The 20882-nt window shown below is 36.5% G+C and overlaps 1 protein-coding gene across 1 annotated transcript; it reads left to right on the top strand.

Moving 5' to 3' along the window:
* The first annotated feature begins 4546 nt into the window (after window positions 1-4546).
* LOC127869713 (dynein axonemal light chain 1-like) lies at window positions 4547-20328 on the top strand. The gene is made up of 9 exons (XM_052412369.1): window positions 4547-4584; window positions 5493-5497; window positions 6420-6496; window positions 7526-7615; window positions 9210-9263; window positions 9547-9664; window positions 16468-16592; window positions 18513-18642; window positions 20303-20328. The coding sequence occupies exons 1-9, from the start codon at window positions 4547-4549 to the stop codon at window positions 20326-20328; spliced, it is 663 nt and encodes a 220-aa protein (XP_052268329.1).
* Window positions 20329-20882: the final 554 nt, after the last annotated feature.

Raw genomic sequence — 20882 nt, forward strand, 5'->3', positions numbered from 1 at the left:
ATCGGTGTAGAAATGAAGAAGTTATAGTAAAAGGCAATTTTGGGTGGGTGTGGCCTATGTGGGTGGGGCACCTCAGGGTTGGTAATGGGGCCATGCATAGTTGAGATTGACCGTATTGTCATGCATAGTTGAGATTGACCGTATTGTCATAAGAGAATTTCAGTATCAATTTGAAGTGAATCGGTGTAGAAATGAAGAAATTATAGTAAAAGGCAATTTTGGTTGGGTGTGGTCTATGTGGGCGGGGCGCCCCAGGGTTGGTAATGGGGCCATGCATAGTTGAGATTGACCGTATTGTCATAAGAAAGGTTCAGTATCAATTTGAATTAAATCGGTGCAGAAATGAAGAAGTTAATGTAAAATAACATAAAAAAATGAGTGAAAATCTCTGACCCGGCCCCGCCCCAACCCCCATTACTTTTGACCCAGGGGTCAGATCAAATTCCAAATAGTGCAGGGTCTCACATATGCTCATAGCTACCATGTGTGTATGTTTCAAGGTTCTAGTGCTTATAGTGTAGGAGATAGTGGCCAGGACGGACAGACAGACGGACGGACAAACGGACGGCGGAGATAACAACAATATCCCCACGCTTTTCAAAAAGCGTGGGGATAATAATTCTCTGTTAAGGTTTCAATTCAATAGATGTATGTTCTAACATTTATGAATATATTTAGAGAAGATAATATGGTAATTACCAGTAACTTGCACAATCACTGGCCAAGGTGGGGAAAAAAGTGACATAGATAACGGGGGTGGTGCCTGTTACCTAAATAACTATAACACAACAAGGATACCATAAAAGGGGATTCCCAGAAAATGCACTTTGACAATCTCTATATATATGTAATTGTAAGCTTGAGGAAGAAAAAATAAGCAAATTACTTAAATGATCAGATTCTGAAAGACCAAAACCTGACGATATGCCTATGTCCCTGTTATACGGATACATCATATAACGTTGCATCAAAATTGGATTATAATGTGCATATATCTGGTGCCCTAACGAGCAATATCGAAGAAAATGTGCATTGAGTAATGAAAGGCAATTATTTACTTAAAAATCATTAGACCGTACCTTCCGAATCGACCCATTATTGTGTAAGGACGCTGCATTTAGCCACTAGCTTGCACTGTTGTCATGCTGCACAACCAATAACAAGATTTCAAATTTTACTGACAGGCAAATCAGCAACTGTAAAAGTACTTGCTAACATTAGTTTCAGGTTCACAAACTGTAATAGATGTCTACAAATTTACAACTGATTGAACAAAATTGTTTTGATGACGAGATATGCCAGTCACAAAGCTGGGAATGGTTCAACAGACCCAGCTTGTAGAAACATCCATACCATACCAATTAAGGATAGATTGGTGGTTTTTAATAAACAAGGCTATTGTCAAGCAATATGGTCCCCTACCGGCTCCACCATTGTCAGAAATTCTTTTTTCAGATTAAAAATAATAATTTTTGGTTGACATAGAAACCACAATTTTTGACGTTTGTTCCTACAAACTTAAATGACGTGCATAATGTCCATATTGCCATCTTTCCATCATGCAAGTTTCATGAAACAAGAGGGCCTGAAAGCACTGGGGGCTGACGAGGTCAAAGCGTAGTCCGTTTCGCTACGACGTCGAGTATATGTTTTACTACGAAAACATTGTTTAAATACACATGACATCGAGAACGGATTAGTCGAACATTGTGTTTAAAACATGTAAGATTATGATTTTGTAATAACAAAACTCTGAATTTAAGCACAATGTCATTTCATAGGTCTGTTACATCGAATTATAATCCAAGATGTGTCTGGTTTATGCGGTTAAACATGAAATATACCGCTGATTTATCAAACCGAAGTCAAGTTTCACTTTAAAAAATGCAATTAAGGTTTACAACTGTGTATAATTGACACAATTTTACAATTTCCATATTGATCTATGTATTGTTAAGCCACTGGTGTGTTTAGAAATGTGTAGGGTGACCCAGTTATCATAAATAAAGGCTAAATATTATTATAAGGCATGATCATGTCTCTGACAGTATACGTATATGCCTCGCTACGACAACGCTTTAGCGTGCATGCGTTTCTCACAGAAGACGTATTGGTTATCTCTCAAAGGCAAAATAAAGAAAAAAAATTTTTTTAATAGAGTCATGGAGTGGCTGGATATTTCCTTTGAGACAGAGGTAGTAACAACGGCACAACATGATCCGAAGCGCACAGTCGACATTGTAATGCACATTATTATGATATAATTACATTCACGACTAGGCCAAAGGAAACGATTAAAATCGAAAATCCATATATAATATGACAGTTGAGAGTCGAGTACCTAATGTCGTCGGTCTCAATAAAAATGACTCATCTTCTCCTCGTGACAATCCCTTATACGTTTATTTTGATAGAGACCGACGATAGGTTTTCAGCATACGGTACTCTTTATCAAATAACATTCGGTTCTCGTTATCCCCAACTCGCTTATCTCGAAACTCTGCTTATGTCAAAGTAAATCCCATGTCCCAACTTCGATCATTATTTATCTCATACGGATTTTGATTTTTACATTGTATATATCAAAGCGATTTTCTTGAAAATCGGTTATCGTCAACTAATTTTGAGGTGAATTTCATGTTCGTATACATGATTGTACCTGTAAAATCCACACCTGTAACAGCCGTAAGGTGTGGAAAGTAGGGCCCCAATGGCACAAATCCGCAATTGCATAATCAATATATTGTTGTAAAGGTGTGGCAGTGGGTTTCTGTCACATGTTATTGTTAACTGCGTACATGAGACGGCCGGTAAATTTACCTCGTGTTACAATGTGGTTAAGGCCCAGTCTCACTATGATGCCGGCGGAGCCCCAGTGCGTGATCAGGCATCTACCGGGATGAACCGATGCTCCACCGGGATGAACCGTGGACGACCGGGGCTCCACCGGGAAAGTATTAAAATGTTTAATATCTCCGGGATGAACCGGTTGTCCCCGGTTAAACCGGGGCGTTGCCGCAGCTCTGCCGGGGTCTGATGCCGGTATAACCCCGGTGAGTGCCGGCGTAGTGACGGTTTACCGGGGCTCTGCCGGGACTCTGCAGGCTTTCACCGGGTTCAACCTTTTCGTTTGGATGTTCATGCGCACAGTGAAGCACGGCATCTTTTGCACTGGGAAATGGCAGTCTGCAGTAACTGCAAACTGCATGTGATATGTCCTGAAATGGATACAGAAACTTCGTTGAGCAACCTATGCATCATATTTGTACTTCGTTGCGCAACCAATACATACTCTGTGCGAAACCTTTACATAAAGCGACTTGTAATTTCCTTCGAAACAAAGCATTTGAATAATTAAAATATATGTTCGTAACCTGTTTTGTACTTTAAAATGTGTAATGTACACTGAATCAAAGTAAAATGTAGTTTTATTTAATTTAAGTTACCGTAATTGGCTATTTTAACAGAATAACCATCTTATGCATTGCTTCAAATCAAAATAATTCGATTTTAGCTCAAAATAAACTTAAAGGTTGCAACTACGCGCATTTGTTATTAGTTTGTTATTGAAAATAAGTACCTACCATTACTGGATGTTCCGTTCTCTAATCCATAAACACCAGAAAATATGAAACTCGCCTATGAAAGTAGTGTATTTACACCATGTTTTCGTAGTAAAACATATACCCGACGTCGTAGCGAAACGGACTACGCTTTGACCTCGTCAGCCCCCAGTGGAAAGGCCCAAAGTCGCTTACCTGAGAGGAAAGAAACTGACCTGTTCTGAGCAGCCCAATGCCCCCTGGTGGCCATGTATTTTAAGCAACTGAAACAATTTTCAATGTCATCCAAGATATCATAGGGACAAATCTTCTGACCACGTTTCATGAAGATCGGAAAATAAATGTGGCCTTTAAAGTGTTAACAAGGTTTTACTATAGCCATAATGTGAAATAAGGCAAAGCCTCAAAGCGAGGTCAATCAATGTTTATTAAAAGAAACTAACAAAAAACTTTAATAAAGATAATTTTTGAATTAAATTATTAAAGGTGCTTCCTAGCAGAAGATCGTGGACTTCGTAAAGACTGGTATCAAAAATAAGGAAATGAACTTTTAATTATTATGTAAATCAGCAATAAAACAACAACCGGGCCATATTAAATTGCTTCATGTGACCTGATGAACTAAACTGTTAGCTCAAAATCCTGCCTCAAACAGATTGTCACACTATCAGTTGCCAGCCATGCAACCACAAGTTTACATACGAAGGTCAGATCGGGATTCGAACCCGAAACCACCCATGAGCCATCTACTGATATCGGCCTGGGTTGCTCTACCAATTAAGCTATCTGACCTTTTGAAAAAATATATAGGTAAACTGCAATGCTGTATAATAGCATGATTACATTGCTTATGCAAATTAAGGGTTTCGCGGGATGGAATGAGTGGGGAGATCAAATCAAATTGAAAGCTGATTCTTTCTGTGCATTTGTTGATGGTAATCATGGTAACCATAATGCTTGCAGTTCTCCAAGTATATAGATATATGAATCTCCAGTGTTCAACTCCAGTGTTCAACTCCAAGTCAGTTTCGGTGAATGATTAAAAGTTTGAAAGCAACTCCAGTCAGTTAAATATAACAACTCCAGTCTCAACAGTGTGGGAATGCCATTATGGTTTCAACTCCAGGTTTACAGATATATGGATCAGTAATCAGTGTTAAACTCCAAGTTAGTGCCAGTGTAAACTCCTTAGATCCAGTAACAGATAAACATTTCGAATGCAACTCCAAGTCAGTTGAATATAACAACTCCAGTCTCAACAGTGTGGGTATGCCATTATGGTTTCAACTCCAAGTATATAGACATTTGGTTCAGTAATCAGTGTTCAACTCTAAGTTGGTTACAACAAATATTAAGATATGGAACACCGGCTCTTAACTATTAATTTCAGCATAAATACAATTTCTTTGATACCAACATTTTATCTCCTAGTTTCCACTGATAAAAAAACACCCACAGCAGGTACCCATGTATGCGCAACTATAGTTGAGAAATATGGCACATGATAGAACAAACACGTATTTATATTTTTATAAATGATTATTTATTTTTTTTGCAGAAAAATATATTAATTTATGGTCTGACCAGTAATTTTCTACTACACCTGATAAACTTGGCTCAGATGTCACAATAGGGTTAATCATACGCACATCTGAATATAGCGACCTTTCGTCAGATGAAACTGTGGGGCTTTTCAGACCCTCACCAATAGGTTCACAAGAGTTCTCAAGAACTCTGTCACCAACACCCTTCTCTGATATTCTTTTCTGCCTCATCATCTCTCTCGTGGCAACACTTCTTTGCTGAAAAGAACGTTTTTTTTAACCCAGTGTCAACTCCTTGTAAGATCCACTAAATGATCAAAATTTTGAAAGCAACTCCAAGTGTAAACTCCTTGGTGTAAACTCCTTGGTGTAAACTCCTTGTCAGATCCAGTAAATGATCAAAATTTCGAAAGCATCTCCAGTCAGTTAAATGAAACAACTCCAGTCTCAACAGTGTGGGTATGCTATTATGGTTTCAACTCCAAGTATATAGATATATCGATAAGTTATCAGTGTTCAACACCAAGTTGCCAATGTAAACTCCATGTCATATCCAGTAAATGATCAAAACAGTGTGAGTATGCCAATATGGTTTCAAGTGTATATATATTTGGATCAGTAATCAGTACTCAACTCCAAGTAAGTGCCAGTGAAAACTCCTTGTCAGATCCAGTAAATGATCAAAATTTGAAAGCAACTCTAGTCAGTTAAATATAACAACTCCAGTCTTATCAGTGTAGTTATGCCATTATGGTTTCAACTCCAAGTATATAGATATATGGATTAGTAATCAGTGTTTAACTCCAAGTTGGTGCCAATTAATATTATGACATTGATTACTGGCTCTTAACTACCAAAATTAGCATGTATAAAATTTCTTTGATACTAACATTTTATCTCCTAATCTCCACTGATAAAAACACACCCACAACATGTAATTATGTACACGCAGCTGCAGTCTTGAAATACGGCAAGGATAGGTATATAGATCAACTCCAAGTATATAGATCAACTCCAAGTATATAGATCAACTCCGAGTATATAGATCAACTCCAAGTATATAGATCAACTCCAAGTATATAGATATATGGATCAGTAATCAGTGTTTAACTCCAAGTTAGTGCCAGTGTAAACTCCTTGTCAGATCCAGAAAATTATCAAAATTTCGAAAGCAACTCCATTCAATTTAATATAACAACTCCAGTGTCAACAGTGTGGGTATGCCATTATGGTTTCAACTCCAAGTATATAGATATATGGATCAGTAATCAGTGTTCAACTCCAAGTTAGTGCCAGTGAAAACTTTTTTCAGATCCAGTAAATGATCAAAACTGGAAAGCAACTCCAGTCGGTTTAATATACAGTAACAACTCCAGTCTTAACGGTGTTGTTATGCAAGTATGGTTTGAACTCCAAGTATATAGATATATGGATCAGTAATCAGTGTTTAACTCCAAGTTGGTGCCAATTAACTTTAAGACATGGAACACTGGCTCTGAACTATTAATTTCAGCATGTATAAAATTTCTTTGATATCAACATTTTATCTCCTAGTGTGCACTGATAAAAAAAACACCCACAACAAGTAACTATGTATGCGCAACTGTAGTCTTGAAATATGGCACGTGATAGAACAAAAAAGTATTTATAATTCTTCAAATTATTTTTTTTTTTCAGCAAAATATATTAATTTATGGTCTGACCAATAATTTTCTATTACACCTGATAAACCTTCAAGTTGAGTGAATATCAAATCTAGAGTTGATCCAAAGTCTGTTGTGGCAGAACTGATTCACTGTTTACATGCATAGGTGTCCATCATCATATGACAGAGCATGTTGTCTGTTTGAGCATTAATGTTAAAATCTCCAATAAATATTGTAGCTATAGATTGAATTAAACATTGACTAAGATGGAATTGAAATTTTTCTTTAAAATTTGTGAAAAAACAAAGACGGCGCTTTGTAAATGAAGACATTTTGTTTTTCATCACAACCAATTTTTACATGAAGGTACAGAATGTCATGGTTTTCATCATTGAAAGTAATGTTGTTAAGAATTCTGAGATCTTGTTGAATTTACACAATCAAACCATGTGGAGTTCTTCTATTTGGATTTATTTCATTTTGATCATTCCTTATCACACTGAATTCTGCAATCGAGTAGTTAACAACGGCATCTTTGGAACATAAACGTGTTTCTGCAAATGCAGCAATGCGTGAAGATAGGACATCATGATCAACCTTTATAGTTTTCTCCTCTGACTGGCTGGCATGAATACACATTGATTTGTTTATAACAGATTCTCGTGCAACCATGACAGTAAGACATAATCATCTAATGCTTATATCTTTTGCTATCTTTATTAATCTCCTAAAGTGCATCAGGTAGGTAAATCTGTGTTTGGTGTTTGATCAGGAAGCTGTTGGGGACACCCTAGAAGAGATGTGGATCTCTTACAACAACATAGAGAAGCTGAAGGGCATCAATGTCCTCAAGAAACTCAAGGTCTGTTCTTAGTGTCGTTATTAACTCCCATTTTTTATACAGTCAGATAAGAAAATAATCAAATTGGTTTTAATGTTTATTTTAGATAAATATTTTGAGTGATATGGAGGAGTGATTCACCTTGCTGTGTTTTTGCAACACTCTCCTATTGCCTCTTTGGAATTAAACATGTCAGCATTATTGCTGTAATAAGATCAGATTAATAAAACAATTAAATTATAAATTCATGACTGTATATCTGGAAATTTCCATATTTGGGTAAGTCAAGGCGTGTGAACCTTTTCAGTGCATGCCTAACTAACTAGTAACCTGATACGTGTTCATCAATTCCTTGCTCTTCCCTTGAAATTATTTGCCAAATAAAGCAACCGTATTTAACCCATTTATACCTAGCGTATAGAAAAAAGGCCTTGGCAAACAGCGTAGACCCAGATGAGACGCTGCATGATTTGCTTAAAGGAATATCTGTAAGAAATATTCCAAAAATAGAAATAAATATACTAGACATCCCTAATTTTGGAAATAAATTGATCCGATTTAGAAGGATGGGAGAGTCCACTAGGCCTAAATGGGTTTAATACATGAAAAAAGGAAATAAAATTACAATTAACATGAAACAAAACCTGGTTTAAACAAATAAATAGAATACTTTCTTTATCATGGCAGGCTTTTTATGCTGCCTCTTGATCAGTTGCCTGAACCTTTTTTACCACAGATTTTTCCATACTTAGGCAATTCCAACTATTTACACAACATACACTGGATAGCTGTAACCTTTTTATGAAGAGTGCAACTGGTTCATTTAACATTCACTTGTTGGCCTATTGCATTCACTGCTAAATAAGCCATTTAAAGGAAAACATACAAATATAACAGTATACTTTCAATCCTGTTATATTTTATATACATTTTCAATTCAAAAGAATAGTAAATTTATATGATATACAAGCTTTGTTTAATATCATTAAAAGTCTAGTAGAGTATCATCTGCTTATTTAAATTTGTTCAGATTCTTTTTGATAAAAGATGTTGCACTAAACAAATGAAAATGCTCTATGATTAATTAATCTTTGTATAGGCCTATTAATAACCTTCACATAATGTCGCATTTTCATTATATCGATTGGGAAGCAATCAATCAGTAATTGGTAAACAAAACACCACAGACCCTTCATTGATTGTTGCTCGTCAAAGTTACATAAAAACTTATGAAAACTCATCTATGAACATAAGAACAAAGGTTCTATTTAATTTCTGCATTTAAGTTTATTACCTTCTTGATTGGCACATAAAATTCTGTAATCAGCATGAAATGTTGTGCCAGGCAGAACACCATGTTCATTGGCAGTATGTTGAGCAACTGTTATGAATTTCGTGATTCGTTTATGAATATCTCAGGTAAACCTATACCAAAGAATATCAGTAAACTGATCTTTCAGGAGGTTATCCAGTTAACTTATTAACCTGGTGCATACCTTTTACAGTTACATAAATATGCCATTTACACGTATGTAAATAACATGTTAACTTTATTATGTCTCAAAAGTATTGCAGTAGTTTTCTATTGCATAACCTGCAATTTTTATTGCTACAGGTCCTATACATCAGAGTGACCAATGTGAAAGACATGTCTGAGTTCTCCAAACTGGTGAGTTTTATGGACAATGATCATTTCTTAAAGATATATAATGCTTAAAGGAGTTGCAAATTAAGAATTTAACTATCCAAATTTAATATTACATATGCATTATGCGAAGGAAATGTTCTGCATGAAGACAGAGGTTGTCAGTCTCACTTGTGTCTTAGCTCTCTTGTACAACACGTGTCCAATTTGCTATTTAATTATCTATTTTGTTGACGAGACACATTCTTAATTGCTGCTGTAATGTCACACTACATTTAAGTGACCTATAACGCTTGCCACTGTACAGGTTGATCTTCCCAACATGAAGGAGCTGGGGTTTGTTGGCAACCCGCTGGCGGAGAGTGGCCAGGAGGTGTACACAGAGACCATCACCAAGAAGCTGCCCAAGCTAAAGCGCCTAGATGGTACGTCTGAAACCTCAGAATACTGTCACAGACTTAGCTGTGGCTTAAAGAAATTTTCATTTATGGTTGAATTTGACATGTCTGATTGTTCTACAAAATGCACAAATGATAAGCATTAGATTTTCTTGTTCCAAAGCTTAGTATTACTAACATTTATTAAAGAAATTTTCAACTTCATAAAAAGCATATGATAATTCTTTATTAATACTGGCTTAGATCTTGAACAAGTTTTAGGCAGATACATGTTTTTCGGTGTCAGAATATCTTAATATACAAACATTTTATGCCCCCGGTAGGGTGGCATATAGCAGTTGAACTGTCCGTCAGTATGCCAGTCTGTCCGTCCGTCCGAAAACTTTAATGGTCATAATTTTTTAGCTCACCTGATTGCTCAGGTGACCTTTTGTGACCGGTTTTGTCCGTCGTATGTCCGTCCGTCCGTTAACCTTTGCTCGTAAACACTCTAGATGCCACATTTCTCGTCCCATCTTCATGAAACTTGGTCAGAAGCTTTGTCCCAATGAAATCTCGGCCGAGTTCGAAACTGGGTTGTGCCGGGTCAAAAACTAGGTCACTAGGTCGAAAAAATAAAAACCTTGTAAACACTGTAGAAATCACATTTCATTCCCAATCTTCATGTAACTTTGTCAAAATGTTTGTCTTAATGATATCTTGGTTGAGTTCAAATCCGATCCGTTGAAAAACATGGCCGCCAGTGGGCGGGGCAGTTTTCCTTATTTGGCTTTAGAGAAACTTTGTCAACACTCTAGAAGTCATAATTTTTGCCCAATCATCATGAAAGTTGGTCAAAACATTGGTTCAATTGATGTCTCAGACGAGTTCGAAAATGGTCGAGATCGGTGAAAAAACATGGCCGCCAGTGGGCGGGGCATTTTTCTCTATAAGTATATAGTGGCAGTTTTCCCTTTTTGGCTATAGAGAAACCTTGTAAACACTCTAAAAGTCACAATTTTTGCCCAATCATCATGAAAGTTGGTCAAAACATTGGTGTTATTGATATCTCGGACGAGTTCGAAAATGGTCGGGATCGGTGAAAAAACATGGCCGCCAGTGGGCGGGGCATTTTTTTCTATATGAATATAGTGAAAACATGTGAACACAGTAGAAGTCACATTTTTGGCCCAATTTTCATGAAATTTGCTCAAAACATTTGTTTCCTTGATACGAGAGTTGAGTTCAAAAATGGTTCCGGTCAGTTGAATAACATGGCTGCTGGGAGGGGGGAGGCAGTTTTCTCATTATGCCCCCCCCTTTCGAAGAATAGGGGGTTTATTGTTTTGCTCATGTCGGTCCGTCCGTCCACCAGATGGTTTCCGGATGATAACTCAAGAGCGCTTATGCGAAGGATCATGAAACTTCATAGGTACATTGATCATGACTCGCAGATGACCCCTATTGATTTTCAGGTCACTAGGTCAAAGGTAAAGGTTACGATGACCCGAAAAAGTAAAATGGTTTCTGGATGATAACTCAAGAACACTTATGCCTAGGATCATGAAACTTCATTGATACATTGATCATGACTTGCAGATGACCCCTATTGATTTTCAGGTCACTAGGTCAAAGGTCAAGGTCATGGTGACCTGAAATAGTAAAATAGTTTATGGATGATAACTCAAGAACGCTTATGCCTAGGATCATGAAACGTCATAGGTACAACGATCATAATTCGCAGATGACCCCTATTGATTTTCAGGTCACTAGGTCGAAGGTCAAGGTGAGCTCAAATAGTAAAATGGTTTCTGGAAGATAACTCAAGAACGCTTATGCCTAGGTTCATGAAACTTCATAGGTTTAATGATCATGACTCGCAGATGACCCCTATTGACTATCAGTATAAAGAAGTGAAACTCCAGCTGCTGGAGCAGTATTGAATTTTCATTAAAAACAATTAGTTGGTCCTTTATTTAAGGCAAGTGACCGATTGCCCAAACAGTACAAAACAGCACAATACAGCACAATACAAACCAACATAAACACAAAATATGAATAAAGCTGGGGTCACCGCCTTGGAACGGTCAATGCAAAGCATTGGGGGTTTAAACCTGGTTATAGAGCGCTCAACCTCACACTTGGCCCAGCAATATTCATAATACATTCAAGTGTAAATAAAATTTAACGTCATAGCATTGTAACTCAAATTAAACAATAATAAAAGGGAATTAAAACGCATTCAATTTAATTACTATTTAATTACTCAATTGCATTGAAGATACAAGAGTAACAGAATTACAACTTTTTGACGAACGATCAAATAAAACTATTAACAATTGTCAACTACATTCCTTCTTTATAGAAAAGATTTGAGAATGTAGAATCATAGAGTTAATATCTCAGATAATCATCGCGCAAATACAGGAAGAAGCAGCAATAATGGGTGTAAAAATTCCATATTACATAGCTTGGTTGTTTATGTGACTGCTAAACAAATTAAAAATAATTAAATCAAACAAGAAACGCCTATCAGAGAGAAAATATAAATAAAATGGAACGTTATAAACCCAATGACCTATGCATGTAGATTACAACTGGGAAAGTCGGTCGTATGACGTCACAAAAATCCATAATGGCATAATGACGTGAACAAATTCCAAGGGCAGTACTAAATAAAAATATTAATCGGGCTGTATTACTAATAAAACAAGTTTACGTGATTTAATATTAAGAAGCAAATGAATACAAAAAAAAAAAGGTCACTAGGTAAAAGGTCAAGGTCACAGTGCCAAAAAACGTATTCACACAATGGCTGTCAAGGTCACGGTGACTCAACTTAGAAAAATGGTTTCCGGATGATAACTCAAGAATGTTTACGCCTAATATCATGAAACTTCATAGGTACATTGATCATGACTCGCAGATGAAATAATGATGAAACTTGACCAGGTTGTTTGTCTGGACAATATCTAGGTCAAGTTTGACATTTGGTAAAGATTAAATGAACCGACTCCTCTAAGATGAGCGAACTAGGGCCATCTTGGCCCTCTTGTTCAATATTTAACATAATACCTTGATATTTGGCATGCATGTGCATCTCATGGAACTGCACATTTTGAGTGGTGAAAGGTGAAGGTCATCCTTCAAGTCAAATGTCTAATATATCATATGGCGTCTGTCCGTCCGTCCGAAAACTTTAAAATTGGCCATAACTTTTTCACTATTGAAGATAGCAACTTGATATTTGGCATGCATGTGTATCTCCTGGAGCTGAACATTTTGAGTGGTGAAAGGTCAAGGTCATTCTGCAAGGTCAAATGTCAAATATTCCATCCGAAAACTTTAACATTGGCTATAACTTTTTAAATGTTGAAGATATCAACTTGATATTTGGCATACATGTGTATCTTCTGGAGCTGAACATTTTGAGTGGTTAAAGGTCAAGGTCATCATTCAAGGTCAAAGGTCAAAAATTAACAAGAGGGCCAAGATGACCCTAGTTCGCTCACCTGAGAGGAGTCGGTTCTTTCAATCTTTACCTAATGTCAAACATGACCTAGATATTGACCAGACAAACATCCTGGCCAAGTTTCATCATTATTGAACCAAAACTCTGGCGTAGGGAGTGTTTTTGTTTTTGTAAGATTAGAAATGGTGACCTATATTTTGAGTTGACCCCCCTTACCAAACATCAAACTTTGCTTACAACTATTTTGTATAATATAATGAAAATTTGGACAATCTAAGGGCAATAATTTTGGCATTAATTATGTGATTTTGTTCATCATCAAACTTGACTGAGATCTTTCAGCAACTTTGATAAAGAATGCATGAGAAATGTGAATGATAAAGTGTCTACAAACCAAATGTGGACGGACGGTCAGCGGACAAAGACCAATCCTCAAACCTCACCTGAGCAATCAGGTAAGCTGAAAAGTGTGTTTCAATCTGAGCCATTTTCCAACTTGTCCAAGAAATCAATAAAACCAATGTATTGACTAAGTTTCACGATGATAAGGCAAAAAATGTGACATCTATAGTGTTCGATCACAAGGTTTCTCTCTATATAGTCACATAAGGAAAACTGCCCCATCCCATTGGAAGCCATGTTTATTGACCCATCAGGACCATTTGCAAACTCATCTTAGATTTATATAAAACAAATCTATTCACCAAGTTTCATGATGATTGGGCAAAACATGTTACTTCTAGAGTGTTCACAAGCTTTTTTTTAACTATATAAATATAAGAAAACTGCCCCCCGGCAGCCATGTTATTCAACTGACCGGAACCATTTTCCAACTCAACTCTCGTATCAAGGAAACAAATGTTCTGACCAAATTTCATGAAAATTGGGCAAAAAATGTGACTTCTAGAGTGTTCACATGTGTTCACAATATACATATAGAGAAAAATGCCCCGCCCACTGGCGTCCATGTTTTTTCACCGATCTTGACCATTTTCGAACTCGTCCGACATATCAATAAAACCAATGTTTTAAATAACTTGCATGATGATTGGGCACAAATTGTGACATCTAGAGTGTTTACAAGGTTCCTCTATAGCCATATAATGAAAACTGCCCCGCCCACTGGCGGCCATGTTTTTCAATGGACCGGAACCACTTTTGAACTCAACCACCATATCATTAAGACAGACATATAGACAAAGTTACATAAAGATTGGGCATTAAATGTGACTTCTACCGTGTTTACAAGCTTTTTCTTTTTTTAACCTAGTGACCTAGTTTTTGACCCAGCATGATCCAGTTTCAAACTCGATCGGGATATCATTGGGACGAATCTTCTGACCAAGTTTCATGAAGATCATGTGGACGGACAGACGGACGACGGACAAAGACCAGTCACACAAGCTAAAAACAAGAGCTGTCACCATAGGATGACATATGCCCCCTATAAACACTTTGATAGAAGTTATAGCATTTTTCGAACCCTAAACGCAGATTTCGAAACATAAACGCGGACCCTAAGTTCAAGGTCAAGGTCACAGGGGTCAAAATTTGTGTGCGTATGGAAAGGCCTTGTTATATAAACATGCATACCAAATATGAAAGGTTATATCTCAAGGGACATAGAAGTTATGAGCATTTTTCGAAACCTATACGCAGATTTCGAAACCTAAACGCGGACCCTAACTTCAAGGTAAAGGTCACAGGGGTCAAAATTGTGTGCGTATGGAAAGGTCTTGTCCATATACACATGCATACCAAATATGAGGTTATATCTCAAGGGACATAGAAGTTATGAGCATTTTTCGAAACCTTAACGCAGATTTCGAAACCTAAACGCGGACCCAAAGTTCAAGGTCAAGGTCACAGGGCTAAAAAATGTGTACGTAAGGCAAGGCCTTGTCTATATACACATGCATACTAAATATGAAGGTTATATCTCAAGGGACATAGAAGTTATGAGCATTTTTGGAAACCGAAATGCAAAGTGTGACGGAAAGACGGACAGACAGGCGGACGGACGGACGGTCAGATCACTGTATGCCCCCTTTTCTTCGAAAGGGGACATAAAAACATACAACCTCGAATAACAATTAACACATAAATGAAACACAACTACACTGTATTATTATGAAAACCTTAATAATCAAAGGGGAGTAACTACTGTAAACTTAAATGCAATATTTAGAAGAGTTGTCTCACATGTTACATGACCTTAATTCATGATTGTTTGCAAGCCGTTTTACTATATAAATATAAGGAAAACTGCCACGTCCCCCTGGCAACCATGATTTTCAACAGACCGGAACCATTTTCAAACTTAACTCACTTATCTAGGAAACAAAAGTTCTGACAAAATTTCATGAAAATTGGGCCAAAAATGTGACTTCTAGAGTGTATATCCAAGTATATAGATATATGGATCAGTAATCAGTGTTTAACTCCAAGTTGGTGCCAATTAATTTTAAAACATGGAACACTGGCTCTGAACTATTAATTTCAGCATGTATAAAATTTCTTTGATACCAACATTTTATCTCCTAGTGTGCACTGATAAAAAAATCACCCACAACAGGTAACTATGTATGCGCAACTATAGTCTTGAAATATGGCACATTATAGAACAAAAAAGTATTTATAATTCTTCAAATGATTATTTAATTTGTTCAGCAAAATATATTAATTTATGGTCTGACCAATAATTTTCTATTACACCTGATTAACCTTCAAGTTGAGTGAATATCAAATCTAGAGTTGATCCAAAGTCTGTTGTGGCAGAACTGATTCACTGTTTACATGCATAGGTGTCCATCATCATATGACAGAGCATGTTGTCTGTTTGAGCATTAATGTTAAAATCTCCAATAAATATTGTAGCTATAGATTGAATTAAACATTGACTAAGATGGAATTGAAATTTGTCTTTAAAATGTGTGAATGACAACGACGGCGCTTTGTAAATGAATACAATTTGTTTTTTATCACAACCAATTTTTACATGAAGGTACAGAATTTCAAGGTTTTCATCACTAAAAGTAATGTTGTTAAGAATTCTGAGATCTTGTTTAATATACACAATCAAACCATGTGGAGGTCTTCTATTTGCATTTGTTTCATTTTGATCATTCCTTATCACACTGAATCCTGCAATGGAGTACATTTCATTGGCATCTTTGGAACATAAACGTGTTTCTGCAAATGCAGCAATGTGTGAAGATAGTACATCATGATCATCCTTTATAGTTTTCTCCTCTGACTGGCTGGCATGAATACACATTGATTTGTTTATAACATATTCTCGTGCAACCATGGCAGTAAGACTTAATCATCTAATGCTTATATCTTTTGCTATGTTTATTAATCTCCTTAAGTGCATCAGCTACGTACTTTAATCTGTGTTTGGTGTTTGATAAGGAAGCTGTTGGGGACACCCTAGAAGAGCTGTGGATCTCGTACAACAACATAGAGAAGCTGAAGGGCATCAATGTCCTCAAGAAACTCAAGGTCTGTTAGTGTCGTTATTAACAACCATTTTTTATACAGAAAGATAAGAAAATAATCAAATTGGTTTTAATGTTAATTTTAGAGAAATATGTTGAGTGATATGGAGGAGTGATTCACCTTGCTGTGTTTTTGCAACACTCTCCTATTGCCTCTTTGGAATTAAACATGTTAGCATTATTGCTGTTATTAGATCACATTAATAAAACAATTAAATTATAAATTCATGACTGTATATCTGGACATTTCCATATTTGGGCAAGTCAAAGCGTGTGAACCTTTTCAGTGCATGCATAACTTACTAGTAACCTGATACGTGTTCATCAATTCCTTGCTCTTCCCTTGAAATTATGTGCCAAATAAAGCAACCGTATTTAACCCATTTATGCCTAGCGTCTAGAAAAAAGGCCTTGGCAAACAGCGTAGACCCAGATGAGACGCTGCATGATTTGCTGTAAATATATCTGTAAGAAATATTCCAAAAATAGAAATAAATATACTAGACATCCCTAATTTTGGAAATAAATTGATCCAATTTAGAAGGATGAGAGAGTCCACTAGGCTTAAATGGGTTAAATACATGAAAAAAGGAAATAAAATTACAATTAAAACATGAAACAAAACCTGGTTAAAACAAATAAATAGAATACTTTCTTTATCATGGCAGGCTTTTTATGCTGCCTCTTGATCAGTTGCCTAAACCTTTTTTTACCACAGATTTTTCCATACTAAGGCAATTCCAACTATTTACACAACATACACTGGATAGCTGTAACCTTTTTATGAAGAGTGCAACTGGTTCATTTAACATTCACTTGTTGGCCTATTGCATTCACTGCTAAATAAACCATTTAAAGGAAAACATACAAATATAACAGTATACTTTCAATCCTGTTATATTTTATATACATTTTTAATTTAAAAGAATAGTAAATTTATATGATATACAAGCTTTGTCTAATAGCATTAAAAGTCTAGTAGATTATCATCTGTTTATTTAAATTTGTTCAGATTTATTTTGATAAAAGATGTTGGACTAAACAAATGAAAATGCTCTATGATTAATTAATCTTTGTATAGGCCAATTAATAACCTTCACATAATGTCGCATTTTCATCATATCAATTGGGAAGCAATCAATCAGCAATTGGTAAACAAAACATCACATTCATTGATTGTTGCTCGTCAAAATTACATCAACAATTATGAAAGCTCATCTATGAACATAAGAACAAAGGTTCTATTTAATTGCTGCATTTAAGTTTATTACCTTCTTGATTGGCACATAAATTCTTGTAATCAGCATGAAATGTTGTGTCAGTCAGAACACCATGTTCATTGGCAGTATGTTGACCAACTGTTGTGAATTTCATGATTCATTTTATGAATATCTCAGGTAAACCTATACAAAAGAATATAACCAGTAAACTGATCTTTCAGGAGGTTATCCAGTAAACTTATTAACCTGGTGCATACCTTTTACATGTACATGTATATGCCATTTACACGTATGTAAATAACCTGTAAACTTTATTATGTCTCAAAAGTATTGCAGTAGTTTTCTATTGCATAACCTGTGTATATGTTTAATGTTTTCTGCAATTTTTATTGCTACAGGTCCTGTAAATCAGAGTGAACTGGTCAGTTTTATGGACAATGATCATTTCTTAAAGATGTATAATGCTTGAAGGAGTTGCAAAGTAAGAATTTAACTATCCAAATTTAATATTACATATGCATTATGCGAAGGAAATGTTCTGCATGAAGACAGAGGTTGTCAGTCTCACTTGTGCCTTAGCTCTCATGTACAACACGTGTCCAATTTGCTATATAATTATCTATTTTGTTGACGAGACACATTCTTAATTGCTGCTGTAATGTCACACTACATTTAAGTGACCTATAACGCTTGCCACTGTACAGGTTGATCTTCCCAACATGAAGGAGCTGGGGTTTGTTGGCAACCCGCTGGCAGACTCCCTGATGGAGATTGGCCAGGAGGTGTACACAGAGACCATCACCAAGAAGCTGCCCAAGCTAAAGCGCCTAGATGGTACGTCTGAAACCTCAGAATACTGTCACAGACTTAGCTGTGGCTTGAAGAAATTTTCACTTATGGTTGAATTTGACATGTCTGAATGTTCTACAAAATGCACAACTGATAAGCATTAGATTTTCTTGTTCTAAAGCTTAGTATTACTAACACTTATTGAAGAAATTTTCAACTTCATAAAAAGCATATGATAATTCTTTATTAATACTGGCTTAGATCTTGAACAAATTTTAGGCAGATACATGTTTTTCTGTGTCAGAAGATCTTAATATACAAACATTTGTATGCCCCCGGTAGGGTGGCATATAGCAGTTGAACTGTCCGTCAGTATGCCAGTCTGTCCGTCCGTCCGAAAACTTTAATGGTCATAACTTTTTAGCTCACCTGATTGATCAGGTGAGCTTTTGTGACCGGTCTTTGTCCGTCGTTAGTCCGTCCGTCCGTTAACATTTGCTCGTAAACACTCTAGAGGCCAGATTTCTAGTCCCATCTTCATGAAACTTGGTCAGAAGCTTTGTCCCAAGGTCAAAGTGACTCGAAACAGTAAAATGGTTTCAGGATGATAACTCAAGAATGCTTACGCATAGGATCATGAAACTTCATAAGTACATTGATCATGACTGACAAATGACCCGCTATTAATTTTCAGGTCACTAGGTAAAAGGGCAAGGTCACAGTGACAAAAAACGTATTCACACAATGGCTGCCACTACAACTGACAGCCCATATGGGGGGTATGCATGTTTTACAAACAGCCCTTGTTAATTATAACAAAAATAAATATAAAAACTCATGAAAATTCACAATTTGCATACAGCCTGAACTGTGAAGCAATGCTTTCTTTATTGCTCTATGAATATAAAGTTAAGGCTATCTTTGACTTGCTAAAAGGGTTTTTATCCAATGGAAACTAGAGCTTTGTCACAGACGTGACGAATACCCCCACATGCCGCATAGACACAGAATATTTTGCACGTTGTCTTCACAAAAAACAGGGGACACCATGCTCAATGTTTAAAACGCACTAAGTGACCCCGTAACCTGGTTTTTGACCCTGCATGGGACCATGTTTGAACTTTACCTACAAATCATCTAGATACAACTTCTGACCAAGTGTGGTGAAGATCGGATGAAAACTACTTAAATCACAGAGCAGACACCATGCTGAACGTCTAAAACGTACTAAGTGACCCCAGTTACGTAGTTTTTGACCTGCCATGACCCATGTTCGAACTTGGCCTAGACATCATCTAGATACAACTTCTGACCAAGTTTGGTTAAGCTCTGATGAAAACTACTGAAATTAGAGAGCGGACATCATGCTGAATGTTTAAAATGCACTAAATGACCCAGAAACCTAGTTTTTGATCCGGCAAGGTCCATGTTCGAACATGGCCTAGACATCATGTAGATACAACTTCTGACCAAGTTTGGTGAAGATCGGATTAAAACTACTTGAAGTAGATGGCGGACACGGACTGAAAGACCGACCTACAGACAAGCTCCCTCCTATATACCCCCCTAAACTTCGTTTAGTGGGTGTATAATTAAAAATTGTATGGATGTCTTAGATTTCACAACATAAAAAATAATTGCTGCAAGCATATGTATGATTGATTTTAATGCCTACTGGGGACCCATATTGTCTATGTGTTTCAAGGTTTCACTGTGATTCGCCAGGATTAAGAGGAGGAGGCTTAAGAATGATACATCTGTCTGTGCGCTCTGTTAATGATTTGAAGCTCGTAGGCTCGTTGTTGTCAAGTTACCACATACCAAATTCAATGGACACTTTTATGTTAAGCTTTTTCTCATCATATTGTCTGCCCATTATTAGACATTTGTACTTATACATTAACAATCTGCAACCATTGACTATTATGATCAAACATTATGCAGATCTATTTTCATTATTACAGTTTGAAGGAGTATAATAGAGTCACTTAGTTGGTTGATTGATCCATTATTCTCTTTGTATTACTTTTTCTTCAATTTATTCTGTTTATCAAGTAAACTTCTCACTATTTTAGCTCAGCTGTTTTCCGAGAAAACCCGAGGTATTGTCATACCCAGCTCTCCGTCTGACGTCCGCGTCGTGCTTTAACCTTTACATTGGCTCTAAAATTAAAATGCTTCCAGCTACAACTTTGAAACTTCATAAAAGTAGATGCACATCACTGAGTTCTACACGCCACACCCATTTTGAGGTCAAAGGTCAAGGTCACTTTGACCTCTAAAAA

This window comes from Dreissena polymorpha, chromosome 2 (genome assembly GCF_020536995.1).
Source record: "Dreissena polymorpha isolate Duluth1 chromosome 2, UMN_Dpol_1.0, whole genome shotgun sequence".
Classification (NCBI taxonomy): domain Eukaryota; kingdom Metazoa; phylum Mollusca; class Bivalvia; order Myida; family Dreissenidae; genus Dreissena; species Dreissena polymorpha.